The sequence below is a fragment of the Kogia breviceps genome, chromosome 3 (assembly GCF_026419965.1).
Source record: "Kogia breviceps isolate mKogBre1 chromosome 3, mKogBre1 haplotype 1, whole genome shotgun sequence".
In the NCBI taxonomy this organism is placed as follows: Eukaryota; Metazoa; Chordata; class Mammalia; order Artiodactyla; family Physeteridae; genus Kogia; species Kogia breviceps.
In genome coordinates, this window is record NC_081312.1 from 74,994,188 (window position 1) to 75,022,186 (window position 27,999).

Consider the following 27,999-nt stretch of genomic DNA (forward strand, 5'->3'; position numbering starts at 1 on the left):
ATCAGCCTCTAAAGTTTCCGTACTCAGCTTAGGAGACACTGTTCTAGTTGAATCTAGTTAGAGAAAACTCCCAAATGCCTAACAAATGACACAATAGGAGGTAAATGATCAAATATTAAATTATGGGATGTTGATACTGACCTGAAATTTCAGAATACAAAACCATTTGGAAAAAAAAAAAGTATACCACAAAAAAAACACAACAAAACCATGTGGGAGGTTGGCTGAGGCTCCATGGATATGGAGAGCCATTTCTTTAACCTAAGATTATCGAAGAGAGCATCTCGGTCAGAGGCAATCATGAACAAAACATCCTAGGAACAGAAGTGAACGGCGCAATAGAACATATAGAGGTTTAAATATTTACAAACTCTGTAAGTAATGGAGGGTCTACAAAAGGGCACGCGTGTGTGATATAGTACCAAAGGTTTTTAAGACCAATCTAACATTAGAATATAAAGTGGAAAAATCAGGTCATTAACATGACCAAGTACCTCAACTACTAAACTTAAGGATACTCAAACAATGAAAGCCACTTATCCTAATTAATGGAACAATCCAAACTAAGTTAGCTAGGACTTCCCTGCGACAGTGGTTAAGAATCTGCCTGCCAACGCAGGGGAAACAGGTTCAAGCCCTGGTCTGGGAATCCCACATGCTGTGGAGCAACTAAGCCCATGCACCACAAGTACTGAAGCCTGTGTGCCTAGAGCCCCTGCTCCGCAATGAAGAGTAGGCCCTGCTCACCGCAACTAGAGAAAGCCCGCATGCAGCAACAAAGACCCAACGCAGCCATAGATAAATAAAATTTATATTTTAAAAAAAAGTTAGCCGAACGTATTAAGTGGCCACTGAACTGCTAGAGAACATAGCTTTGCAATTATCTTTAACTAAATGTTAACTTTTTTTATTTCTGGCTGCGTTGGGTCTTTGTCGCTGCACACAGCCTTTCTCTAGTTGCGGTGAGCAGGGTCTACTCTTCACTGCGGTGCACAGGCTTCATTGCAGTGGCTTCTCTTGTTGCAAAGCACGGGCTCTAGCAATGTGGGCTTCAGTAGTTGTGGCACATGGCCTCAGTAGTTGTAGCTTGTGGGTTCTAGAGTACAGGCTCAGTAGTTGTGGTGCACGGGCTTAGTTGCTCTGGGGCATGTGGGATGTTCCTGGACCAGGGCTTGAAACCGTGTCCACTGCATTGTCAGGCAGATTCTTAACCACTGAGTCACCAGGGAAGCCCTAATTTTTTTTTTCCTCATTTTTTGAGCCTACCTTGGGATAGGGAAGACAAAAAAGGCTACCCAGACCCCAACATAACAATCTAGTGCTGTTGGTGTGCATGATTCACTTGCACATAAATTTTATCAAGAGGACACACTAAAGTGCTATTAGAGCACTGTAATCTGGCCATTCCTTTATATTCCCAGGCTCATTTAATGTACCTCGCAAGTGCCAATCAGGGCTACATGCTTTCCAGAAAACCCCATCAAGCTCAGCTAAACACACATGTTCCTGCTAGTTGTACTTCTGACTTCTACTCCTTAGGTGGGAACTTCCCCTCCACAAACAACACCAGCACTTCCAGAAAGAATTAACAGCCATCTGGGATTTAAGAGACAAGAAGATAAATAATCCATACACCCAAAAGGCCAAACATTTTTTATTTTCAAAAACAACTTTATTCATGACACATATTAAAAAAAAAACTCCCACCCCCTGGAAATGAGCTAAAAAAATAAACAAAATCCACCTCCCACCTCCCTGTCCCCACTTCCTCCCATTCCCTCCAAACAAAAGGGAAAAAAAGGCAAAGGAAAACAAAACAAAACAAAAAACTGAAAAACAAAAAACACCCCAAAACCCCCCAAAACAAGGTAGTGCATTTCCCCAGGGGAAAGGGGAATTTACACTGGAGCCGCTGGGAGCGGATCGGAGATCTTCCGTCTACAGAAACCTGCAAAGAAAGACACTCAAAACAGAAAAAGAAACACAAAAGGAAACAAAATAGATCACCAGGCAATCTGGAGGGGCAGGGAGCCAGAAAAGAGGAGTGGGGTGGGTGGTAGACCTGGCAGGACAGGAACAGGCAGGAGGGGACTGTGAAAGCTAGGGAGAAGATGGAGGGAAGGTAACAAGCAGAACAGTTTGGTGTCCTTCCAGAGCCCTGGGTAAAAAAAAACCCTCCTACCACCCATGCCCACCTACCCTTGAGCAGCTCGCAAGGGGGCAAAGGGGGACAGGGAAACAGGGGGAGCAGCTTGCGCGGTTGAGACATGTCCATGGCGAATCCCCAGAGTGAATGAGCAGCCCCATGCCCCACTCCCTGGGCCTTCCCTTACTCCCCAAAGCAGGTCCCTCCTCAGCAGTTAGTTATGGGATTCTCCCCCCTTCCACAGTATATCTTTTTTTTTTAAAAAATATTTTTTTCCATCAAGGTCATCTTCTGTTTTTCTTTTTTTTTTTTTTTTTAATTCTTTTTTTTTTTCCTTCTTTCCTCTTTTTTTCCTCTCTCTCCTCCTAATACACACTTTTTTTAGTAAGGGGAATACCATGATGTCGCTCTAGCCCGGCCCCTGGAAGAAAGAAGGAGAGTTAGGTGTTAACATGATCACTAAATAGTTCAGTCCAAGCCCCTCCCCGTGGGCCCTCGCCCCAGTTATTGAGAAGGGAAGAGGGGAAAGAAGTTTCCCAAGTCCTAAAACTGACCCCCACAATCCCAGAAATAGTGACACACCTGGCAAATGGGAGTGGGGAATTAACTGTTATTACCTCGCCAAACAGTGGCAATAAAGAAATGCATCTGAGACATAGGGGCAAGAAAAAGGACTCATTGTTTATCCAGATTTCAGTTCTCCACAGCTCTTAAAAGCGAGGCTCTCACCAACAGATCCTCCCTAACTCCTGGGAGCAGACAGGTAAATTTTATGAAAAGCCAAGGTCTATATGCCTAAACTGTCTATTTAAATGTAAAGAAATGGAAGTAAAGTGAAGCAACAACATGGGTGCCACACTAGGCCCAGCGAGAAAGTTGCAAAAGACTGGCTAAAGAGTAAGTATCTCGATATCCTCCCACATGGCTGTTGAGGAGGATCAACCAGCCTCTGGTTTTCTTCCAAGGGAGCTTCAAACTTCAGCCCCTCCCTAACTCTGGGAAAAGTAGCAAATGTCCAAACAGTGCTTTCACTGCTCTGAGGCCCTGTTCTTCGCGGGCGTTCTGTGTAAACACCTTCACTGCCATCAACTCTCAAGGAAAAAAAAGGCTGGGTGGAGAAGCATCTCTCAGAACAGGGTGGAGAGATCCAGCCCTTATCACCAATTCCTGCTCCAGAAAAAGATGAGACTGGCCTCCTGGCCTGCAACTACCTTCCTCACCCTGCACAGGCAGGAGACCAAGTCCCCGGAACCAAGGGGAGGGTCAAGGAGGGAGGTTCCTCAGATGAGGAGAGAAGGAAGCATACAGGGCTCATGGGAGGCGGGGGAGAGGAGCAGCCCATCTATCCTGACCTGTAGACGCGACCCCGGGGCCTGCTGTTAAAACCACTGTAGAATCGAGAGCGGGAACTGTTGTAGTTGGTGGTCCGGGCACGGTATCGGGCTCGTGGGAAACCCCGGTCTGTTGTGCTGATGCCTGGTCTGTTGGTTCGTTTGGGGATCACCTGAGAGTGACACGTACAACACAATGCCTTAGAGCCAACCTGGAGAGCTTACAGAGAACCAGAACAGCAAAGGGCACAAGGCTTACCTTGATTTGTCTTCCTCTAAACAGGGACTCATCTAAGGCCAAGGAAGTCCTCACTGACTCTTTGTCTGAGAACTCTATATATGCAAACCTGAAAAAGGTAATTGCTACTTCATCTGAGGATACAAATAGCAGCTCACAGATCAAATCCAACTTGCAGGCATGCTCTGAGTACAGGGTATTCATATTTTTAATTATTTGTCCAAAAACTTCTTAATGGAAGATTTTAATCAAGATTTGCAGCTACGCTTAGAAAATTGTAAGATAGGATACAGAGGGCCTGGTTTTCCACAAGGCAGAAAAAAGTGGGGGCCAAGCAGAAGGCGCCCCCCCCTTATAGTTCATGATCCCCCCACACCCAGCCCCCATCTCTGTTATCTGTTGGCCCCCTGGAGGCAATTTTATGTGCAATCCTTGATATGTATCAACATTAACTCCTATCTTAAAAGATGGACTACTTACTTTAACATCTAGGTAACTTACTGCTCAATATAAAACATAATTTATCTATTTTTTAACTGTGACTAAAATGACCTCAACTTCCCCACTTACCCTTTGGGATGGCCACTAAATTTGTCACACAGTATAGTAACACGGTTGACTGAACCACAGCCATGAAAGTGTGCTTCCAGCTCTTCTGCTGTTGCACCATAGTCCACCTGTGGGGGGTACATTTCACAGGTAACAGGGCAAACTCCCATCTCCACAGGTACCCTGCCTAGCCTTTGCGCTGGGCCATCCATACACACCAAAGCACATCAATGTCTAGTTCTCTAAGGAACAAACCTCTTTTCCTTCCAACCCCAGAGCCTCTGCTAATCACCATTACCTTTCACCTCATTCCAACCCTCCCTCCACCCCTTAAATCCGCCACCTATCCTGGAAATAGTTCCTTTCAAGACTCCTAATAAATAATCCCGCAAACTAAGAGCTTTCCCCTACCCCAGTCAAGGCTCTGGTACATACATTGCCAACATAGATGGAACGGGCATCAGCCTCCATCTTCTCCTCAATGGACATGATCACTGGGCCAGCTTTGAAGAAAAAAGGATCAGGAAAAAAAACGCTTGTTTTCTACTTGGCCAATCTATGCACCACTACCACCACCACAAGCAGCAGCAAAGGTAAAGATTTTGGTCTGTTCTGTTCCCTGCTGTACCCATTACCTAAAAAAGTCTAGCATGCAGTAGGTGCTCACTAAATACTTGAAAAATTAAGGAATAGATTTATACTGTCTTAAAAATCAAAGAAAACAATACAGGAATTCCCTCCTGCCCCCAAATCAAGTCCCTATTGAATAGCTTTGGTTAAAATGATTTGAAAAGTGAACAAAATTAAGTCGGCTGAGGCTGGACATTTCTAGATCAGAGGAGAAACCCCCTGGCAGCTGAGCAGTTTCTCTTAGGACTCCTAACTAAAGGTCTCCAACTGAAAGAAGAACTATTGGACTTGAAGGTCAAATACCAGCTAGCAACCTCCAAAAAGGGTAGTGGAAGACTAAGAACAAAGAGCAACACATTTGTAACAGGGACAAAGGAAGGCACAAGACTACCATCACCAAAACATAGGCCCCGTCTCACAAAGGTCAGAAAAACACACAATGACTATGACTGCAGCAACTGCCCAGTAATTGCTCAGACAAGCAGCTCCAAGGTTCCGAGCATCTAATTCCATTTAAACCGTGCTCCGATAACCCTTTCAATCTCAGGACCCGGGTTCCGCGTGCAACCGCCAGTTACTCACCATTGCCTGGAGGTGGACTCATATTCATCTGCTTCTCTACCTCGTTCTGTAGCTCCTTTAGCTTCTCAGCTTCTTCCTCCATCTCCCTGACTCGAGCTTTGATCGCTTCCAGCTCCTACAAGGAGTGGGAAGGGTATGGAGAACAGCTTAAGAGGAACCAACGCAGGGGTTCTACCCTGCTCTCCTTCCGCGCGCGGCCCCAGCCATGCTCGGCCATTTCTCTCGCCCCAAGCGAGGGTCATAATGAAAAAAAAGCAATCTACCTTCTCTAGAACAACACTAGGCACCCATGACGCCCGAATCAACCCGGCTGGGCCCCTTCTGGCGGTCGAGGCTGCGTCCCCAGCCCGGCCCCAGCCACGTTATTCCCCGCCCACCCCCATCCCCCGCCCGCCTCCCGCTCGCCTGAGCTCTGGGCCTCCCGTGACACGGCCGGCCGGTCGCCGGCCTGCTCGTTCGCCCTCCTTCCCTCACCGGGTCCTCAATGGCGCCGTCCCCCGGGTCACCCTCGACCAGTCCCGGCTCCTCCTCCTCCTCCTGGCTGCCGGGGGCTCCCGAGCCAGGCCCAGGGCCCGGAGCTCCCGGGGGGGCACGGGGCCGGGGCGGCTCCTCTTCGGGCTCGGGCTCCGGCTCGGGCTCCAGCAGCAGCTCCTCAGGCTCCAGTTCCTCAGACTCCAAGCCGTTCCCGTAGTCCCCTGCGCCCCCCGGCGCCCCCTCCCCGGCCTCCCCACCGGCCCCGGGCACAAGATGGCGCCGCCGCCCCGGCCCGGAGCCCCGACCGCCCGCAGCCCCCGCTGCTGCTGCCGCCGCCGCCGCCGCCGCCATCGCCGCTCAGACTGGGGCCAGCCTCCCAGCGATTGGAGAGCTGCGCCGGCCACGCCGAGGATTCATTAGTCAAGCAGCCTGTCCGTCACCACGAGCTAGGACTCCATTGGGGAATATTACTTGGCAATCAAATAAGTCCCCACCCCTAAGGCGGGGGATTGCGCCAAATTCTCAAATCCCGGTAGGAGAAATCGGTCTGCCAATCAACACACGTCCCACCTCCTCTCAAGTCCTTAGGTAACAATACAGCCTAGCTGTGACGACATTCCTGCTTCTCCCCCGCCTAAGGGTGGGTCCGCGAAGTATGACGCTCGGTGATTGGCCGCTGGCAAGGCGAGTGGAAAGGACCAGTCTTCCGATCGCTTCGCAGAAGTGGCCCAGCCTCAGATGCCGATTGGCTCGCGAGATTCGAAGGGCTGACGCCCGTTTCGTGACAGGTGAACCTTGCCCCCGAACGAACTGCCGGGCTGCCAGTGAAAGCCGAGGTCACATGACTGGTCTTTAGGAGGACGCCATCTTGATGCTGCTGGTTGCCAACTAGTGAGCTCTTGGAAGGCAGAGGCCGGAAATATTGCGGCGGTTTCTGGAAACTGGTCTTCTGCCAGTAGATGGGATGTTGCTGGAAATGGAGGGTTCTGAATGGCGCTCTCTAGGAAGGAGCTTATCTTTCCCACCCAGGTTATTGGCACCACCATCCACCAGGTCTCCCCAAACCAGAAAGCAGGGAGGAATCCTCACTCCAGTACTAGTCATGAGCCCTGTATGTGCTGTCTTCCTGCACAGGCATACTTTCCAAGCATTCTGCTCATGCCCCAGTTTCATTTCTTCTCTTGCTTGGACTGTTTGCTGCAGCCGCTTAATGCGTCAGCTTCCAGTGGGTCACCACTCCAATCCACACTGGCCAGGTTAACTCTCAAAACTCCTTACCGAGGCCTTGGAGACCTCCAGACCACGCTACTTCGTGAATGTTGTTTCCACACTCTTCATTCCAGTGGGTGTATCTGCACCCAGGTCTGTACCTCTGTGCCTCTGTACGTGCAGTCCTTCTTCAGCCAGACCACTGCAAACCCCGTCATCACCTCCCCTGTGAAGCCTTCCACTAACTGGCCTCCCCTTTCCCATGACAAGCGGACCTACCTCCACTGTGCACTTAATCATTTTGTGCTTCCTTTCCTAACTAGAGCTTGTGAGAGCTTGGAGATGAGAGGCTGGATTCTATCTACATTTGCATCTCCACCGTGGGGCAATATGCCTAGCACATAGTAAGCATCCAAATAAATGTTTGTTGACCAAAGGATACATTGACTGGGGATCTGGGTGCCACCCTTCATCTACAACACTTTCCCAGACCCTCCTTCAGACCCCAGAGGAATTCCACGTCACCGTTGCACTCTGAGATACCAATGAGACCTAGCCCTGGAAAGCAGGGTTGCCATAGTTTAGTGGTGATCCTACACATTTATTAAAAAGGAAGGAACGGCAGTGCTAAGTTTGCAAGAGGGATAGTTGCAGCCAGACCAAGCTATGGTTTGAGAGCCAGATTCACATGAGCCCAACCATAGTTATTCAAACAACCTGGAGAGGATGTACATGACTTGGATAGAGGGATTTGAACAAGAGGAGATGCCTACTAGCAAACCAAAAGTCAAAAGCTTCACAGTATACCCCACTCTTCCCCTCACCCTCATTTTTTCACACAGATCCTTACCTCAGGAACAGGAGAACTTGGAGCAGAGTCACAGTTGCTTAAAATTTCACTGAAAATTACTTCATCAGCCATCTCAGCTTCAGTGGTCTGGGAGAACTAAGTTGAGCACCGCAGACAATCTCTAAACGATTGTGAGTTTGCTGGAAGAAAAATCTTTTCTACTGATTTTAACCAAATCAAGACTTGGATGTTTATTGATACCTAATTTAAACTAAGAAAGCCAATTAAGGGAAATGTGATTTTTAAAATAATGCCTTTGAACCCCAGTTTTGTTGAGTACTTGATTTTGTAACAGGCACCATCCTAGACTCCTTGTTATGTTATCTCATTGAACTCTCATAACAACATTATGAAGCAAATAGTCCCAAAACCATAACCTTTTTAGGGATGAGGAAAGAATGAAGTAACTCCCCCAAGTCATAACTAATTAGAAGTGATCAGGGAATTCAAAACCAGATTTCAAAGCTCAGATCAAAATTTCTATAAGGTCTGTTTTAATACACAAAGATAACATTACGTACAATGCTGAAGCTGGAGAAAGACTAAATTCCAATAAGAGATAAGTGTTTAGGCAAACTATAATTACATCACAAGATTATTATGCACCTATTTATATTTTTTTAATGCACCTATATTTTTAAAAAAAGGTTTACACGTAGTGTGTGATAACTTATAAAAATAATTTTTGTTAGGCCAAAGAAGTAGGATGTAAAATTGTATATAAAGTATGATTAAAATTATGTATATCTGATTTTTTAAAAAAACAACTTGGGCATTGGAGAAAAAAAGGAATAAGAACCAGTACAATCTGTTCTTTAGCAATATGCAACAAAAGTTTTTAAAATGTTGAGATTCTTAACACAGTAATTGTATTTCTTATAATCTGTTCTAAAGAAATAATCTAAAACCTAGGTAAACATTTGAGAATAAAGATGTTCATCAAAGTGAAAAAAAATGTAAACAACTTGATTGTCCAAGTGGGCACTTTTCAGGAAAATTGTTATACACACATATATGTAATTTTATATAGTCATTATGTCTTCAAAACATTTTTAATGACAAGGACAATGCTTGCAATATAATGGTAAGCAGAACTGCAGTGTACAAAACTGTATATACAGTATGATCATAAAATATAAGCATAGATAACTGATGGAAAAGAAATATACCAAAATGTTAATAGTGATTCTCTCTGGGTAGTAGGCTTATTATGATTGATCTTCTTTATAATTTTCTATGTTCTATGATTTTTCCCACAATATCATATATTATTTTTACTTAAAATTAAAAAAAAACACTCCAGCTTCCAAACTTACTCTAATAAGCATGATTACTTTTACAAACACATTTTTAAAAGATATTTGAATGGTGATCTGTAATATACTTCCCTATTAGACTGAAAGTGTAAAAGGCAGGGACACTTTCTTAATTATATTTGTATTGCCATTGGCTATCACTGTGTGCTCAATAAATGTTAACTGAATGGATGATCTTCTGTAATAAGTTTATATCCTGCCTGTTGTTGATGCATAGAGAACATCAAAGAGATAAGTTTTCCTCTGAGAATGAATTTTTTTTTTAATTGGTATGTAATGATGTAAGATTCACCCATTATAAGTATACTTTTCCTTCAGTAATAACCTATCAATAGGGGGCCATGGAGTTTCAGAAAAACTGAAACTCAGTGATGTTTTGCCCTAGAAGAAGGAAAAGTGTGTTAACAAAAGTGAATGATCTGTCGAGTTGAGAAAAGGAGAATTAAATCAGTAAAAATGGATGAGGGCATGTCCAGTTCTGTCCAGAAGGGAAAAGTTTTCTCACTAAACATATAAATACTTGGCTTCCTGATAGTTTCTTCCCCATTTTTAACTCCTGCTTTGAAAATTTTACCTTTACTGGCTGCAATAATTCCCTCTAATCTAGAAGTACATTGTTTAATATGGTAGCCACTCATCATAGGTGGCTACTGAGCACTTGAAATGTGAATGGTGCTCTGAATTGAGATGTGCTGGAAGTGTCAGATATACACTGAATTTCAAAGGATGAAAAAGATACTTGTGTAAAATAACTTAATAATTGTTCAGTATTAATTACAGATTGAAATTATAGTAGTCTTTATATACTGGGTTTAAAAAAATACTATTAAAATTAGTTTTACCTGTTTCTTTTTGGTTTTTTTAATGAGGCTACTAAAAAATGTAAAACTACATATGAGGCTTGTATTTTTTTTGTTTTGACTTTAAAAAATTTTGATTGGAGTATAGTTGCTTTACATGACTTGCATTATATTTCTATTGGACAATGTTGACACAGAACCTTGGAGCCTTGATCATTTACTTACCTCTGTTTTGGAGCCAACTCCAATTACTTTCTAATGCAAAGTCTGGCCCGACCTACCTTAACTCCCTAGGTCCAACCTTGCATGGAAGTGGGGTGGTCATTTAAGTGAGAAGGAGCCTCTGTTGGGCTGCTTAATTTCCATTCTGCTTGGTTAACTTTTAGAAAACTTTGTACCTGAAAAACTTCTTTTTTATATGTTCCTTATTAAAAAATCCTAACATACTGATAACAAAAAGAAAAAATAAAATCACCCATAACATCCACCACCCAGAGATTATCACTAATGATATTTTGGCATATACCCTTACTGAAACTTTCAATACACAAATATATATAGAGGTATATATATGTGTGTATATATATATTTTTTTTAGCAAAATGGGATCATACCATATATTCTGTTTTCTAATCTATTTTCTTTTTTACCTAATAACAGAAATATTTTTCCATGTCAATAAAAATATTTTTCCAATTTCATTTTTCATGATTTTACTCAGAAGTTACCTTAGAAATTAGGCCTTCCTCGCTCACTCTATTCAACATTGAAACCTATACATACACCTTCCCAATCCTGCCCTAATGAATTATTTTTCTCCATAGCATTTGGCACCTAACATGAAATGTTATGTTAATGAATGTCCTGAAACTTATTTATGTAGGTAGGTAGTTATTTAGCTTTTGTTTGTTTCCATTACTAGAATGAAAGTAACATGAAGGCAAAAATTTGTGCCTATTTGTTCACTTCTCTACCTCAGTGCCTAGAATTGTCCTCAGCACACCTAAGATGCTTGAATACTTGCTGAATGAATGAATTGACTGAATGAATAAAAAACTAGATAGCATTCCATTATATTATGTTTTCTGGTTGATTTTAAAAATATTGTTAATTTATTTGTATCTCACCTGTATCTACATTTAAGGCAGCTTTTAAAGTTTTCAAAGGATCTGCTCTCAGCTAAAAACAGTATATTTATAATCCATCCATTTGCTAGAAAGTGTAACTAAATGTTGCGCAATTTTTATCAAAAGTATCATTTGGGTAAATAACATTCACAGAGAACTGTCTGAAGAATATAAACAATCCATCTGTCCATTTAGATAGTCTGAAATTTAGCCCTATTTTATTTTATTTTTTGCAGTACGCGGGCCTCTCACTGCTGTGGCCTCTCCCGCTGCAGGCCCAGCGGCCATGGCTCACGGGCCCAGCTGGTCCGCAGCATGTGGGATCTTCCCGGACCGGGGCACGAACCCATGCCCCTGCATCGGCAGGCGGACTCTCAACCACTGCGCCACCAGGGAAGCTCTAGCCCTATTTTAAACTATGGCATCATAGAGCATATTTGAGCTAAACTGTGACGATCCTGATAGAACAAGCTTAGGACCTCCTGAATCCCCATTTGGTGTTTCTGCAAGAAACGGTAGTGTAAAACTCAACATCATGTTTGCTGTCAGGTGTTATAGAGGGTGGTGTCCACTATATCACTCAGTGTCTTCTCAGAAGAGCCACAAAACTTTTTGCCTACCTTGAGGAACTGAAAGGTTTTATAAATCCTAGGAGGGATGTGAATCTCATTGTGTTTTCCAATTTTCTTTAGCTGCCAAGAAGCTCAGAGTTGAATTCATAGCCTACCTTTAGTATTTGGGAATACTGCTTATAGAATGCTTTTCTGTGTTAGTTTTCCTTTTTGCTGTCATTTTATTATAATATTTCAATTTTCCCTTTACCCTTTAAAAATCTATATTTTCCTATTGTTCTGTCTTTTGTGTATTATAGTGAGATGCTGCAAATGCTTTTTGGAATTAGGCAAACTATAAACCAGTCAAACTGCAGTAGGGATAAATACACTAGCTATCATAGCCTGACGATATTAAGAGCATCTAATTCCCTTTTCCCTAGAGCCATGTTCACCAAGCCACTCTCTGACTTTAACATGGCTTGTCCCGTAGATTTTTCTATATAGAGAGAATAGAAATACAACACTGGATTCCTCTAAGCAGTGTATTTCTCACTACAATTTAACACATAAACCCAAATACCATTATATTGCATTGGATTATAGAAATACTAGAAACTCCCACTTGTAATTTAAAATTAAGATCACTACTCCTGTCAGACATGATTTTGATGTGGTCCTAGACTAGAAGTACAGAGGGATGGGCTGAACAATTCCTGTAGATCCCATCCAGTTTAGCAGTTTGCATTACAATGGCTGAAACCAAATGTCTCAGGGGAGCAGGAAAGTAAGCAAGGGCTCCATTTTTGCAAGACTTATTTTAAGTCTGAAGTAGGCAGCAGGATATTGAGGAGAAATGCTCATTATCACATACTTCTGATTTAGCGGCTGAACCACAACAGGGGACTTGATTACATCATAAAGATTTTTGGTAGGTTTTATTTGTTTTGTTTTGGGTTTTGTTGTGGCCATCCCAAAGTACCATATACACACACCCTCTCAATGCTTGGGTTGGCCCAGATGGAGTTCTTGGCTTTGGGCGTTTGGCTAGGATGGGGGGATGGGAGAACAACTCTGATTTTCTTTTTTCTGTTTTTTTTTTTGGCTGCATGGTGCAGCTTGTGGGATCTTAGTTCCCTGACCAGGGATCGAACCCGGGCCCTCAGCAGTGAAAGTGCAGAATCCTAACCACTAGACCGCTGGGGAATTCCCTCCTTTTTTTTTTTTTTTTTTTAAATTTTTTTATCTCAATACTTTCCCAAATCCCTATTAATCTAATTCTTAGCCTTAACAAAGTCATGATGAGATGCTTAGATCAAGAAATGTCCTGACCCCAGGCTATACAGTATAGAAGTCACAAACCCTGCTCAGTCCTTCTCATTAAACTTCTGGGTTTTATTTATTTTTTTTTAATACGACCATTACATATTACACAAAAATAAAAGTCAAATGAACTTGGTATTTATAAATTATTAAATAAAAATACAGGAATATATATTTATATTTATAGAGCTTTTTCTTTTCTTCTAAACTAACCAAATCTGTTCTCCCGCCGCTTTATGATTTTAAAAAAGTAAAATAGTGTATGCCCTAGAATAAGTGGGGAGTGGGATTAATAAGTGCAGGACCTAGTTGCCCTACTTCTGCTCCTTCCTTGGCCTAAGCAAAGTCCCTATTTGTCCCTTTGGGCTCTGGAGAGCAAGAAATACCCTCTCCACCTATTTAATCTCTGAAAAATGGCAATAAGATTTATTTCCCTTATTTTTAAAAAAATGAAATGGATTTAAAAATTGGGAGCCATACTCGGCCTTCTTGGCCAAGAGCTAATCCCAAGGAACTATATGGCTCTAGAAGAGAGTCGCTAGTTTTCCCTGACAGAAGAGTCTCTGGGGTTTCCATTCCCCCTCAAGCTCAGAAGGGCAGGACAGGTCAAAACTGCCCTCTGTGGTCCCATCCAAGCTATGCTTCCGGGAATCCAGACCAAGCCCTTTTACCCTTTCAGAAAACAGCCTCTCCTTCCACCCAGGTGTGAAGGCCTCAGAGCCGGGCTTTTTTGGTAACCTGACCACGGTCCCTGCTACCTCTGTTTGCTAAAGGTCCCCAGGAAAGCTACCAGGGCTAGGCGTCCTGTGGTAGAGGGTAGGGGGAAGAGTCTGACCCAAACCTGGGGGAGCACAGGCTCCAATTTGGAGCTGATGGTCTAGTCAGTGGTTTTCCAACTTTGTTTTTCAGCAGCAAACCCCTTAATGCAAATAAAATCTTACCCTGAACCCCGATATGTAAGACGGCTACAGGGGAGCTGTTCTGTTTGAGGGCAAGTCGCCTGGCCTGCTCAGTGCCCCCGCTTCATCTCCCCCAAGGACTCCTGAGGCAACCCCTAGGAAACTTTGGGGCTCTGCCAAGCAGTTGGAAAACCACTGGCCTAGTTTGTCCTGAGCAAGTCAGAGAAACCCCCCCCACCCCAACTGCCTGCCACAGACTGGCTCTGAGTGCCTGGTACCAGCATACTCACAACAGACCAAGTGGCCCATGCAGTCCACCACCTCCCCTATAAATACCGTTAAAAAGTGCAGCCCTCTCTCAAAAGCAAAAGTCTGAGCTAAACACCTGAGGCCAATTTTGGTCCCACATTCTAGTGAGTACAACTATGTTGCCACATTCTGGGACCAAGTGAAAATCTCCAAAAGTCAACCATGGTCTAGCTAAGCTGGTCAGTGCTCAGGATCAAGGGCAGGGTTCTAGAGCACTGTGTCAGAAGAAGTCAGCATTGGAGAGCAGCAATTTTAGCACCTAGGAAAGTGCAGCAGTGAGGTCTGGCTCAGGGCATACATCTGGAGTGAAATCATGTCTTTCTCAAAAGAAAAAGCTGTCATCTGAATCTGTTCTAGAGGACAGGGAGCTCTAAAGTTAACATCCTCAGACTCTGAGGTACAGACAAGTAAAACCCATGCAAACAGCGTGGCTTCCAAGAAAATGTCAATGTTTCTAGGTCCTGGGAGGTACTGTGGAACCCAGACACCTGGCCCTTAATAAAGCAGCACCAAAGCCCACCACATGGAATAGGCCAGTCACGGAGTACACGTCACCCTCACATTCATGGGGTTCAGAGCGGGAATGTTCCTCTCAAGACATCAACAGTCTCTCCGAGACACAGTGCAGGACCCAGACTGTCTTCCAGATATGCATTTACGTCCACACACTCAAAATGAAAATTAGTAAGAGCCCCAATTTAGAGTTTAAGTTTGGGTACAAAAGGTCCCAGAGATAGGGAACACTTTAGGCACCAGTGTGCCCCAGTGGGAGAGGAGGGCAGCAGGCAGCTCCAGCTCCCGAAGCTTCCAGAAGCTTCCACCCCCGACAGGCTCCGCAGCCCTGCCTTTCTGTCAGAGCCCAGGAGGCAGCAGCAAGTGCGTGATGCACAAGGAAGGGGGACAATGAAGGAACAAGGCCAGCTACAGAACTGCTCTTCTCTCCAAAGCCCTGCTGACGACTTTCTGCAGAAAAGTGGCCAGAGCCCTCAGTCTGGATACAGTGTTTCTCCCTCAGCCTTGAGGCAGCAGGACAAGGGGAGAAGGGAGGGGACGTTGGGAGGAGGGACAGAGAGCTGCCCCTTGTTCTCACCACTGCAAGAGGGAATGTTTTCTCCTCGAGGAATCCCATCGCCACCAGATTAGACAAGCAGCCCAGCATGCACACGAGCACCCGTGCACATGCACACGCATGTCCCAGCAGCCCATGATCACAGCCACCTCTCCCTATCCCCTGAGAACCCCAAGCTCCCATTCCAAAGGGATTTTCCTTCTGTGTTTGCCCCAAGTCTCATTCAAAGGAGACGCCAACCCCTTATGCAAGTCCACCTTCCTCAGGGCTGCAAATCAAGCTCTAGGTAGAGTTTCATGCGCCTACACCTATAGGCATGATCCCTCCCACCTCCCCCCAACCCTGGAATGACTCCATCTCCTGACTTTCCCAATACATTCCGCAATATCTCCAGTTCACTCTTTCAACTGCCTGCCTAGCACACTCAGCTCTCTTGCACGCTACCTTGCCCCTTCCCATCCCCATTCCATGCCCATCCTTTCCCCCACTTCTTCCAAGGGCATTCCTCTGCTCTGTTCCTGCTCTCCTGTCCCCCAGCCACACCTCGCCCCACCTGGCCCTGGACTTTCTCACTTGCTAGCAAAAAAGGCCCCTACAGTTACCAGGGCCCCCAGTGCCACGGCCCCCGTCAGCACTGTCCTCACTGAGGCCCAGTTCCCCTCCCGCAGACGCCGCGCCTCCTCCAGGGCCCCGTCCCCGTATAGAGCTGTGAACTCCGCCTGTGGGAGAGAAGGGAAGTAGGAGAGAAAGAAGGAGAAAGGGATATCAGGAGAGGAAAGAGTGAAGAAAAGAGGAGAGGGAGAGTTCCAGTTCCATCCACTGCAAGCACTACCCCACCCCCAGCTCCTCTCTGGCCCAAGCTCCTGGCCACCAGCCCCTCAGATCCCCCATGAGCGCCTGGCTCATTTGCCCTTCTCTACCTCAACTGAATACCATCCTTTCCCTGGCCAAAAATTCTGCTCAGAACTGGCATCCTTTGCCAAGGTTTGCCTTGACCACCACCCATCCCTGATCCCTGACCCCCCCATGCCATGTACTCAGGTGTAAAAAATTTCTGATGGCTGGATGCCATTTCTCTGCAGGCACTACACTGTCTACTGTGTATTCTGTCCTCTGCTTTGGACCATGAGCCCACCCAGTGATGACTGCATGGCAGCCCTGGAGTGCAGAGTCCAGCGATACCCACAGTGAGGGCATCTGATTCCACCCAAACAGGGAGACTCAGCCCCTGCGCCTCATTCCCAGCACAGCCGCCCCCAGCTCCAGCCAGAGCCCCCGTCTTCCCCGTGGAGACCAACTTTTCAGAGGGATGTGCAGGGCAGCAATGGAGAAATTTCTTACCCAGCCCCCGCTGCTGTGGATCCAGTCGGCCAGCCGCGTCTCCAGGTAGGCCACCATCCACTCCTGCACTTGTCCCACAAGTGGCTCCATCTCCTTGTTGACACTCTCAGCACACAGCGCGGCTCCAAAGACAAAGAAAGCCACAAGGCGGCCCCAGTTGGGGCCCCCTTGGAAGAGTTCATCAGAGACCTGGGTGAAGCGTTGCTGGGCCGAGCCCGGGGTCACATGCAGCTGAGCTGCCAGATCCGAGAAGGTGCGCCGGAAGCGGGTCTCGAACTCATCTCCAGCTGCCCGCATGGCTTGGTGCAGCGGGTCAGCTGCTGGGCCCTCCCCCGGGCCAGCTCCACAAACATAACCCTTCTGCCTCAGCTTATAGCCTACAAAGTCTGCCACTAGAGCCCGTGTGTCTGGGGCTGAGGCTGGGGTCGCCATCCGGGCAGCTGTAGGAGTCAAACACAAAAGACTGGCATGAATATATGGTCAGAGACCCAGAAGGAGGCATTTCAGGTTTGGCCAGCCCATGATACAGGGAGGGAGGTGAGGGGAAATCTCAGAAACCACTGGGCCGGGACGGGTAAGAACAAGGAAATTAGGCCATGGTGTGGGGCCAGGGCATAAGGGGCTGGCCCTCAAATTCATAATATGCCAAATTAAATGTAAAACAAGTAAATTTCACCTAAAATACTTTAGATTCTTTTCATAACAAGACAACAACAGCTCTATGACACCTCTACACCTCCCCCACCAACCCCGCCACAGTACACACCTTTTTGGCTAGAGGAAGGGGCTTAGGACCTCCCCAGAGGCAAGATGTGAAGATGCTGGCAGAGGCACAAGATGGGCGAGGAGACAGGGGCTGAAGGGAAAGGGGGAGAAGCAAAGGGTTGCCCGGGACAGAGAAGGAAGGGGACACTCACCCAGCCTGGATGGCAGCTCTTAGGACCCAGCGCTGGTGGCAAGGAGCCCCCAGCTGGGGCCTTTCATCCTCCTGCCCAGCGTGGAGCCCTGGGAAGGGGAGGGGGAGATCAGAGCTAGGTGGGGAAGACCAGGGATCAGGGTCTGGGCTGAGAAGGGCTGGGGTTGCAGCTCCCGGGACCAGGCCCCTGCCCCCAACGCTCTACCAGCTGTGTGGCCGAATCCATGTTTAATGACTGTCCTCCCGGGAAACCCAGGGCCAAGGGCTTCCTGCCGACACCATCTCTACTCCCGCTCCCCCCAGTGCAGCCCAAAGGCCCAGCTCCTCCCTCACCCCCACCCTCAGCCAGTCTCCAACCCCGCCTGCCTGCCAGGTTAGGGATCTCACGGGTCAGGCCGCTGCCAGGATCCGGCTGTTTCCTGGTGCAGGAGCTGGGAGGGAGGGAGAGAGGGAGGAAGGGAGGGAAGGAAAGAGGGAGGAGAAAGGGGGGGCGGGAGGGAGGGCCCGGCGCCGGGTGATGATGGGGCCCAGAGATGCGTCCAGAGAGAGGGGCGGGGCTGGGACGCAGGCTTGGGAAGGGCCACAACTCAGGAAGAGAGAGGGCCGCTGGAGGCCAGGAAGAGCAGGGCCAGGAGGGCATGGAGAGCTGGACGGGTCTCCTGACCCTGGAGGCTACCCAGAGAAGCCGGCTGAGGCTCAGGAAACCTTGGAGCAAATTCAGCATTTCCAGAAGGTCTCTGATGTTCCATGCACTTGTTGAACTTTTCCAGCCCTGGAGTGGGTGCCCAGAAAAGAGGAGCAGTTCCCATTCCGGTGGGAACTGCCTGCCAGGTGCCTCATCCTGTGGAACTGGCAGACGTGACACAGACACCAAACACTTCACCTCCCCTTTTCTCCAGGACCTTTAACCCAGTGGTCTCTGCGTGAGCTGGGGCTTTAGCCAAGCATCAGGGAGTCAGGACTTGGATCGCAAGCAGTTTCTGCAGGTAACTTTTCTTTATCTCTCTCTCTTTTTTTTTTTTTGTAATTAGATTGGTTTCTTTTTTAGTTCTTTCTAGCCAACATATGGACTTATTCTCATTACGAAAAAGTCAAATAATATGGAAGTGTAGAGAAAAAAAATACAAGTCCTCAGTCCTCCTCCATCTGCCCTCCCCCAATTCCACCTCCCTTCCTGGAGGTTGCCAATGTCAAGGTTGATGTTTATCATTTCAGATTACATATATATATATATGCACATACATGAACGTCTATCATTTATACAAGGCAGTATGTTTACACAGGGTGTGAAGCCATCTGACTGACCACAGCTGATCCACACAAGGGCACCCTCAGGCATTCTGATTGGGGCCCACCAGCTCTTGCAGCTGGCACTTCCTTCAGCTCCATTTGGAGGGCTCTCCAACCAAAGGCTGAAAGAGGTAACCCAATTTTCCTTCCCTGCTGATTCCCTTTGCTTCTACCTCCAGTCCAAGCCTTGGTATTCCCATCTGCCTCTATGGTAACTAGAGAAGAAAGGTCTTTTCTGTAAAGATGGTGATGACTAACACATTTTGAAGACTTATTAGGTACTAAGTGCTTTCTTTACACACTTGATATTTTATCTTCACACCAATCCTTATGTTGTGTTATCCTCATTCTATGGATGAGGAAAGTGAGGCTTGGAGAGGTTACGTAATTTGCCCAAAGCCACATACTGAGAAGATGGGCCTCAACCTAATTCTGATTTGAAAGTTTGTCTTAACTTTAACACTGTATTGTTTCAAGGTCCCTCTTTGCTTCAGGTAATCAGTGTTGGTATCATGCCGTTTACAAGGCCAAACTGAATCCACACCATTTGCAAACCCAAACTCAGTTCTCCCCAATATTCTGAACATACCACCTATTCCACTCCTTTATGACTGTATCCTTTCAACCATCCTCATTTCTTCTTTGTCCTTGGGCTGATCATTCCAGCTGCCACCAGCAAAATTGCCTTCTTCTCTTTTTTTAAATGTAATTTTATTTATTTATTTTCTTTATTTATTTTTTTGGCTGCATCGGGTCTTAGTTGAGGCATGCAGGATCTTTCCTTGTGGCGTGGGCTCCTCATTGTGGTGCACAGGCTTCTCTCTAGTTGTGGCGTGCAGGTTTTCTCTCTCTAGTTGTGGCGTGCGGGTTTTCTCTCTCTAGTTGTGACGTGTGGCCTCCGGGGCACGTGGGCTCTGTAGTTTGCGGCACGCGGGCTCTTTCATTGAGGTGCGCAAGCTCAGTAGTTGTGGCGCACAGGTTTACTTGCCCCGTGGCAGGTGGGATCTTAGTTCCCCAACCAGGGATCGAACCCACATCCCCTGCATTGGATGGCGGATTCTTTAGCACTGGACCACCAGGGAAGTCCCAAGTTTGCCTTTTTTATAGACTAATCTAGCCTAGTCCTTCATTTGCAGTCCTGATTTCTTCTAAGACATTTACTTGAAATAAAAACACTTTTGTCACAGGATCCAAATAGATTTCTGTCTGCCCACCCATTTATTTATAAGCTCGGTGAGAGCAGGCACTGAATTTTATTCACTTTTATGTCCTCATAGCCTTATAGACCCTCAATAAATGTTGACTGAAGAAATCATTCGATGCCTCTGGCCAGTTATTGAGTAAGCCCAGTCAGATGTTTGAAGATCACTGCAGTGGCTGTTTAAGAAACAAAGACTGCTAGACCAACACAAATTACACCAGGTCCAAAGCTGTGTTCCTCAAGGATCTTCTCAGGCCAACACTACAGAGCCAAGAAATGGCAGCTCAAACTGTAGACAAGGCAACAGAGCTTTTCCCTGAAAACCTCCAGCCATTTAGGCTGACATGGAACCTTACCTATTCTGTCAATAACGTATTTTAGCAGAGCAAGGAAGACAGTTTTTAACTGCTTGACTGTAACACAAATTACTGTAGCATTATTTTATACCCTAAAATATGAAAAGAATGTGTCCATGGATTATATACGTACATGTAAAATAAGAAAATAAAACTCAGTATCACTTTAAAAATGAGTCCTGGCTAAACAGCATTGCTATGGTTAGTACTGGAATTAAAATGCAAGCAAATAAATTGTATAACAATAAGATAGCATATGTCTCACTATTCATTTCCAACTTAGTCACTTGTGATTTTACGGTTAAACTCTCCTGTTGCTTTAAATTTAGAGATTCCATTTCCACTCTAAGATTCCCCGTTTCAATGCTCTGAGAATGTTAAATATTACCATGAAATGTTTTAATCCACTCATAACTAAGTGGATAAAAGAGTAGACTCTAGGGGGCTTCCCTGGTGGTGCAGTGGTTGAGAGTCCGCCTGCTGATGCAGGGCACACGGGTTCGTGCCCCGATCTGGGAAGATCCCACATGCCGCGGAGCGGCTGGACCCATGAGCCATGGCCACTGAGCCTGTGCGTCCGGAGCTTGTGCTCCGCAATGGCAGAGGCCACAACAGTGAGAAGCCCGCGTACCACAAAAGAAAGAAAAAAAAAAAAAAAAGAGTAGACTCTACAGCGGGACTGCTGACTTCTAATTCCTGCTCTCCAAATATTAATTTATGTGACCCTGGGCAAGAATCCTATCCTGTCTCTCCCTCAATCTTCTCATCCATAAAATAGGCATAATACTCCCTAGTCCTATGATGGCTATATTATATGAGTTAGTATTTGTAAAACAACTGTACTTAGAACACTGTAAGTGCTACGTAAGATCAGGAGGGAAGTTAGAAAAAAACTAAACAAAACTTCACATTTTTTCCCCCACTAATATAGAAAAAAATGAGGGAGTAAAAAGCAGCTCTGTGCCCTTCTTGGAGCTCCCACTGGAACTAGAACCCCGCAGCCCCAGCTCCAAGAGAGATATGTGATGATTCATTCAATAATTTGAGGGCCTACTATGTGCTGAAACTGACCATGAATCAGACACAACCTCTGCCGTCAAAGAGTGTACAGTCAGGTTAGAGATCAGAACTCTAATCCACTATTTTACAGATGAGAAAACTGAGGTCCAGAGAAGTTGTGCCTTGCTAAAGGTCACGCAGCTAAATAGCACCAGAGGTGAGACCAGAAACTATGTCTTTCCACAACTCTCAGCTCAGAACTCTTTCAAATGGGCCACCCACCCTTTTGAGTGCCACATCTCAGCTTCTGTTTGAGATTCTAACTAGCTTTCGTGACCTCCCCATGTTTTCGCCCACCATCATCCTCCCAAACCTGGAGGCTAGGGTTTAGGAAAGAAAACGTTGAGCCCTGAAGAGAAAGTTACAGGCTGGGCCTTTTGAAACTTCCCCGAAACGAAAAGGAAAGGTTACTCTCTACTCCCTGCGTTAACTCTTCCCGTGCCAAAAGACTGAGGCCGTTAAAAAAAAAGAAAGAAGGCAGAGTGGTCTCACTCAGGACCTGTAGGCTGGAGTGCCTACCTCCTGCTGGATGGGGAGCCACCTGTCAGAAGGCTGTGGGCGAGGGCCACGGGACCGGAGGGTGAGCGCCGCTGAGCGCACGCTCAGAGCAGAGAGACGCAGGAGGTGATGGTCAAATACCCTGGGAGCTGAAGTGGAGGATTCTGGAGGTGACAGCAAGGAGAGTACGCAATTGCGAAGGGCGCCTGAAGCTTCTGCGCCGATACCAGGCGGGTGGGAGACAGGAAAGGAAGGCAGCGCGGGGGCGCTGCGGGAGGGCTCCGCCAGGGCGGGGGGTGCCATGTCTCGCGAGCGGTCCCCCCGCACCGACATCCCCCGCAACCTGAGCTTCATCGCCGGGCTGACAGAGCGCGCCTACTACCGCAGCCAGCGGCCCAGCCTCGAGGAGGAGCCGGAGGAGGAGCCTGGCGAAGGCGGGACGCGCCTCGGAGCCCGATCCCGAGCTCCCGCTCCGAGTCGGGGGCGCAGGGCTCGCTCTGCGCCCGCCGGAGGCAGCGGTACCCGGGTGCCCCACAGCCGCAGCCCCAACACCCGTAAGAGAGTGCGTTTCGCTGACGCGCTTGGGCTGGAGCTCGCCGCTGTGCGCCGCTTCCGCCCGGGAGAGCTGCCCCGGGTACCCCGCCACGTGCAGGTCCAGCTGCAGAGGGACGCCCTTCGCCACTTCGCGCCGTGCCAGCCCCGCGCCCGAGGTCTCCAGGTAGGCGGCAGAGGTACGCCCCTTCCCCGGGACCTCCCTAACTTGGCCTCGTTGGGTTTTGGGGAGTGGATTTATCTAGGAGCACCCATCTCCACCCCCCAACCCTGGGCTTGCCCTTTTGGGGTCCCCATTGGCAGGTGGCTCTAGGCCACTCTCCCAGCTGGGCTCCCTTCTGACTGCCGGGACGCCGGGATAGGCCTCCGATTGGTCCAGTGCCTCGCCCTGACCCCGCCCCCTCTCTCTCCCCTCCCCTCCCCTCCCCTCTCCTCCCCTCCCCTCCCCTCCCCTCTCCTGGGCTCCCTCCCCTTTCCTCCTTTCCCAGCAGGAGGCGCGCGCTACCCTAGAGCCGGCCAGCGAGCCTGGCTTCGCGGCCCGCTTGCGGGCGCAGCGAATCTGCCTGGAACGCGCCGAGGCTGGCCCGCTGGGCGTGGCCGGGAGCGCGCGCGTGCTGGACCTGGCCTACGAGAAGCGCGTGAGCGTGCGCTGGAGCGCTGACGGCTGGCTGACCCAACGCGAGGAGCCCGCCGCCTACGCCGGTCCGGCCCCGCCCCCGCCGCGCGCCGACCGCTTCGCCTTCCGCCTACCGGCGCCACCCATTGGTGGCGCCCTGCTTTTCGCCTTGCGCTACCGCGTTAGCGGCCACGAGTTCTGGGACAACAACGGCGGTCGTGACTATTCTCTCCGTGGGCCCGAGCACCCGGGCAGTGGTGGAGCCCCGGAGCTCCAGGGCTGGATCCACTTTATCTGAGACGCCTGCGGCCGATGGCAGAAAAAAATTAAAGGCACCGGGGGGCTGGGGGAGCCCGAAGATTTGGTGGGGGGGAATGGGAGAAACCGAGATTGGCGGGGAGCTGCCCTAGAGAGTCAAGCCCGGGAGGGCGAGGAGGATGGGGGAAACCAAAGGGGTGTGGGGTGTGGGTAGAATCAGCGAAAGTCGGGGAGGTTGGGGTGGATGTGAGTGGAGGAACCCAAGTCATAGAAGGAGGGAGATGGAAAGAGTGCTGGAAGATTAGAAAAGAAGCAAAAGGACGATAGTGACGTTCTCTTCCGTGAGTGGGCATTGGGAGAAAGTGAGTAGGTCCGTCAGGCCTAGGCAGTCAAAGGTTGAGGGTAACTCTTGGGGACTGAGGACGTATTTTGTGTGAACTAGGAGCCTACCACAGTTGAAATCATTTAGTTTGCTGGCTCATTCCCTCTTCTTACTGGCCTTAGCCACCGCAGGTTCCCCAGCCCTGCCCATCCTAGCTTTCTTTAACTCAGCCATAATTGCCTTGCTTAAGTCCCAGGAACTTGGCCATTGCTCCCCAGCCCCTGACATTATGACAGGATTCCCTTGTCACCCCTGCCAGCCCCTAGCTTCAGTCTTTACTGACTGGCTAGGGAGTGATGGCAGGTAGCATCAGAGCTCCTTCCTCCAGGTTCCAGGCTCCAGGCAGCCCTGGGGATGAAAATGAAAGCAAAACCAACTCCAGGCTTGTCCTTGTAGCCAAATAATGTGGTACCTAAGGGGTTGGTGCACTCAGGGGCTTCCAGAAAAATGCCAGCCTTACCTTTCTGGGTGCCTTCTAATGACCTCTAAGCACTTTATGGACTGTATTTGTCAAGAGACAGGTGAATCACAGGATTCCTTCTGCCACAGAAGAAAAGGAAGTCACTGACTAGCTGGATAACTTTGGGCAAGTTACTTCACCTCTCTGGGCCAGAGTTTCCTCCTTGAGAAACTGCATTTGGATTAGGTGATCTCTTAGGCCCCTTCTTGCTCTGACATTTTATGATCTGTGAGGGGCAGCGTGTGGATTAGAAGCCACATTCTCCAGCCTACAGTTGGAGTGCTTATAGTTCAGAACACACAGCACCCCTAGCATGTGGTTGGGCCTGAGAATGGTTCTCCAGTTTTTGACACATGTTTCAGAGCGCAGGAAGCATCCAGTCTGCAGCAACCAGCCTGCAACCTCAGGGTATTCCAGGGCCTCTTTCAAACCACAGCTCATCCTCTGCCCCTTGCTTTTGCTCTTGCCCCAACAGACTTCCAGCCTGGGTGCTATGAGACAGCTTTGGGGAGGTGCCTCTCTAGGGGAAAATGATGCTTGGGAGCCCCCAAAATGAAAGGAAACAATGTTGGGGACTTTCTTGAGTATAAAGGATCATAGGTATAAGAAACAGAAAACATTTCAAATCAAGAATCAGAGCATCTTGAAAATAAAATGGTACCAGAAGATGGCAGTCTGCTCCATACCTTGAGCAAGTGAAATGGGAAAGCTGGACTCTTTTACCCATTCACATTTATGCCTTATGTCTCTCTTGGTTAACCTCATCTGGTTGTTTGTTTTTCCTCTCCTCTCATCCTGTGTCTAAGCTCTTTGCCTTTCTTTTTCCTTGTCTCCTTCTCATCACTTTCATTTTTCTTTTAGCATATACGGTATTTACCTTCACTTTCTCTATTTCCATCTGCCTCCCTCTTCATCCTTGTTGATCTCTGCTATTCCTTCTCCCTCCAGAAGGAGTGGAGAACCTACTTCCTTTTCTCCAAGACCATGGTTGATCCACCTTCCTCCCTCAGGCTCCTTCTTGACAGTCTTCTAGAAGGGAGAAGAGGGAAAAGCTGTTCCTGATGCTGCAGATGAACAAGGAGCTCCCAGGTAACCAGCCCCCCACACCCGTTTCTATCTGTTACTGATTTCAAAATTTTCTGAATTCCCCTTTTATCACTTAGTGAGAGAGGGTACACACACACACACACACACACACACACACACACACACACACGTGCCCATACATGCATTCAGAATAGAGTATGGAGCTTATTACCATGCCCCTCCTCTCCAAATCTTTAATCCTTTTAAGAAAAATGGCTGAAAGAGAGAAACCCTGGGTCATTCCTCAAACAAATGCCCATTTAAGCATCATCTTTACCTGGTGGAAAATACAAAGAATTTCATGCATCTTGTGGATCATCCTCAGGTCAAAGTTCCAGCAGAGTGAAGAGAAAAAGTGTACTGAAAGCCACCAAGCAATACACTTTTTAGTCATCAGTGAACCCAAGGGAGGATAATGGAGCAGGAGACTGGGTCAAGGCTCAGTGTGTGATAATCTCTTGCGTAATGTGTATGCGTTACTGTTATGTGTATCAGCAGTTGCAAGAGCTCACATATACTTACGTAGCCACTAAAATCTGGTGTCTTGCATGCTTTATAATCCGCAAAACAACCCTATGAGTTGAGTAATGTTATTCCTGTATTAGAAAACAATTCAGAAAAGCTCAGTAATTTGTGCAAGGTCACACAGCTAGTAAATGGCAGAGCTAGGATTGTGAACCCAGGAAATCTCCAGAGCCTCAGTGCATAAGCATGATGTCATAATATTATCCTTTAAAACAAAATTAAAACCTTGCCATTAAAAAAAAAAAAAAAAAAAAGCCTTGGCACATACCATCTCTTATTAGGAAAAAACCACAGTTTCTAATTGTGCTCTGCCTTCGCATCCTCCCAGCCTCCCCAACTGGCTTGGAGAAGGCAAAGCACCAAGGGTTCCAAGCTTCATCTGCTATTTCCAGGAGCTTGCTGCTGCCTCCTGTGCCAGTGTCCCGGCTCTGCAGGATCAGCAAGGAACCACTGCGCCTGTGCCTGTGCCTGGGAGAACTTGGGAACCCATTTGAACTCCAGCCTTGCTATACATTGGGATTCTCTCCTGGCCCTAGCCAGTTCTCCACACTTGTTGGTATGCTGTGCCCCTTCCTACTACCCCAGCTAGCCTTGAGCAGGCCAATTCCCTAGAGTTTCCACTAGAAGGGTCCCTGACTAGGACAATTGCTGGATGGTCTGCACTTGGGCCCTCTCTGGGAACCTGAGTATTACTAAGCAGATAAATGCAAATGGTTGGGGGCAGGGAACCAAGAAGAGTTCATTGTTCCTGAGCTTTTTCTCTAAGAAGTACCATGGCTCACCCATGCCCCTGTTCTCAGCTTTACAGAGCCAAGACATGAGTCTTCAGGTTCTTCCCATACAGAGCTGCCCCAGGACCTGGGGGTAAGCTGCTAGTCTAATCTGACATGGGAAACACTAGGAATTTGGCAGAAACTTCAGAGATTTGTCATGTGTTAGGCATTGTGGTGGGGACTTTCCTCTAAAGCCTGATGACTGTACGAATGGGGCAATTTAGGGTATAACCTGTTAGCCATGGACTGGGAAGGGCCATAAGAGAAACCATTACCATGGTCAGGGGCTCGGGTCGTTGAAGCAACACAGCAGGAACACTTTTGCCCTTTCCTCTCATCCAGACCTCAGATGTCTTCCTAAGTATTCTTCCTGTTCCTTTGTTTTCTTTTATGAATATAGCTTTTATGAATATATCATTTCTTTTATGAATATATCATTTCTCTTCACAATAAGCCCTGACTCAACTTGCCAGTCTAATCCCGCATTCCCTTGCTTCTAACTCCTGTGTTTCTCTGGAGCCCCTCTGGATCCTTGCAATCCGCAGGTCATAGAATCCAGAGACCTGAAAAGGCTTGTCTTTAGAGATCACTGGGTCCAGACTCCTCTAGAGATGAGGACACAGGTCCAGAGATGAGAAAGGGACCCCAGCAGGGTCAGAGAATTTGTTAGTGCAACTCCAGATGGGACTTAAACCCAGGCCTCCTGACCACCTCCCATTCCCAGGCTATGAAACAGGCCTCTCTCCAAAGGGTCAGACCCACAATTTTTCATGGCAAGGGACACGTCAGAAATTTTCATTTTCTGCTTCTAGTTTCCATTCCCTTCCCCGTCCAGGCAGAAAAAGAAACAAAAGGGGCTGGTATGTCCTCAGCCTTGGCACTTCTTTCAGTGATATCGCTAAAGAACAGTGAATTGCTAAAACAAACAACAACAACTGAATAATCTACCCATTGAATAGCTAACCTGGAGAGGAAATGAAAGTTTGCTATGTGAATCCCCCTCAAACCACCGTTCTCATCAGACCCTTCCCGAGCCTCCCCACCCTCTTCACAGTGCAGCTCTGTACACTGGGCCCCAGACCCACTCGTATTGTGCCTCACTTCAGCCTCCTCATGCAACTGCTCTCCCTTCTGGATAAAAGACCTCGTATTTGAAATAAAGTTGAAATATGAAAAGAAAGTATAAGCTACTGAGAAGTATTGTTTGTTTGGGGCTGAGGGTAGCGAGAGACTCAGAGGCACCCTGCATTTCTTGGCCATCTCATTTCTTGAAAGTTCTATTC

General features: G+C 47.5%; 2 protein-coding genes across 15 annotated transcripts; one reads left to right on the top strand and one right to left on the bottom strand.

The window, feature by feature from the left end:
• Positions 1–1,630: 1,630 nt before the first annotated feature.
• Positions 1,631–18,191, bottom strand: LOC131753443 (bcl-2-like protein 2). Of its 6 annotated transcripts, none has more exons than XM_059058761.2 (7): positions 5,951–6,316; positions 5,477–5,591; positions 4,700–4,767; positions 4,286–4,392; positions 3,737–3,824; positions 3,499–3,650; positions 1,631–2,567 (listed from the first exon to the last, which is right to left on the bottom strand). In XM_059058761.2, exons 1-7 carry the CDS (start codon positions 6,299–6,301, stop codon positions 2,528–2,530), a joined length of 921 nt encoding a protein of 306 aa, XP_058914744.1. In that variant the 5' UTR covers positions 6,302–6,316; the 3' UTR covers positions 1,631–2,527. The 6 variants fall into 6 exon arrangements, with proteins under 6 accessions (XP_058914744.1, XP_066884855.1, XP_058914745.1 ...); XM_067028754.1 differs by lacking the exon at positions 5,951–6,316 and adding an exon at positions 5,740–5,822; XM_059058762.2 differs by lacking the exons at positions 1,631–2,567; positions 3,499–3,650; positions 3,737–3,824; ... (2 more) ...; positions 5,477–5,591; positions 5,951–6,316 and adding exons at positions 13,178–16,122; positions 16,745–17,184; positions 17,662–17,749; positions 18,048–18,191.
• PPP1R3E (protein phosphatase 1 regulatory subunit 3E) lies at positions 18,190–27,902 on the top strand. Of its 9 annotated transcripts, none has more exons than XR_010839627.1 (4): positions 18,190–18,646; positions 18,944–19,081; positions 25,343–25,421; positions 26,336–27,902. XR_010839627.1 is itself a non-coding variant. In XM_067028755.1 (4 exons), exons 1-2 carry the CDS (start codon positions 22,366–22,368, stop codon positions 23,528–23,530), a joined length of 843 nt encoding a protein of 280 aa, XP_066884856.1. In that variant the 5' UTR covers positions 22,039–22,365; the 3' UTR covers positions 23,531–23,687; positions 25,284–25,421; positions 26,336–27,902. The 9 variants fall into 9 exon arrangements, 3 of the variants coding, with proteins under 3 accessions (XP_066884856.1, XP_066884858.1, XP_066884857.1); XR_010839624.1 differs by having other exon boundaries at positions 18,193–18,646; positions 25,281–25,421; XR_010839622.1 differs by lacking the exon at positions 18,944–19,081 and adding an exon at positions 22,452–22,782 and having other exon boundaries at positions 18,202–18,646; positions 25,281–25,421.
• The last annotated feature ends 97 nt before the right edge of the window (positions 27,903–27,999 follow it).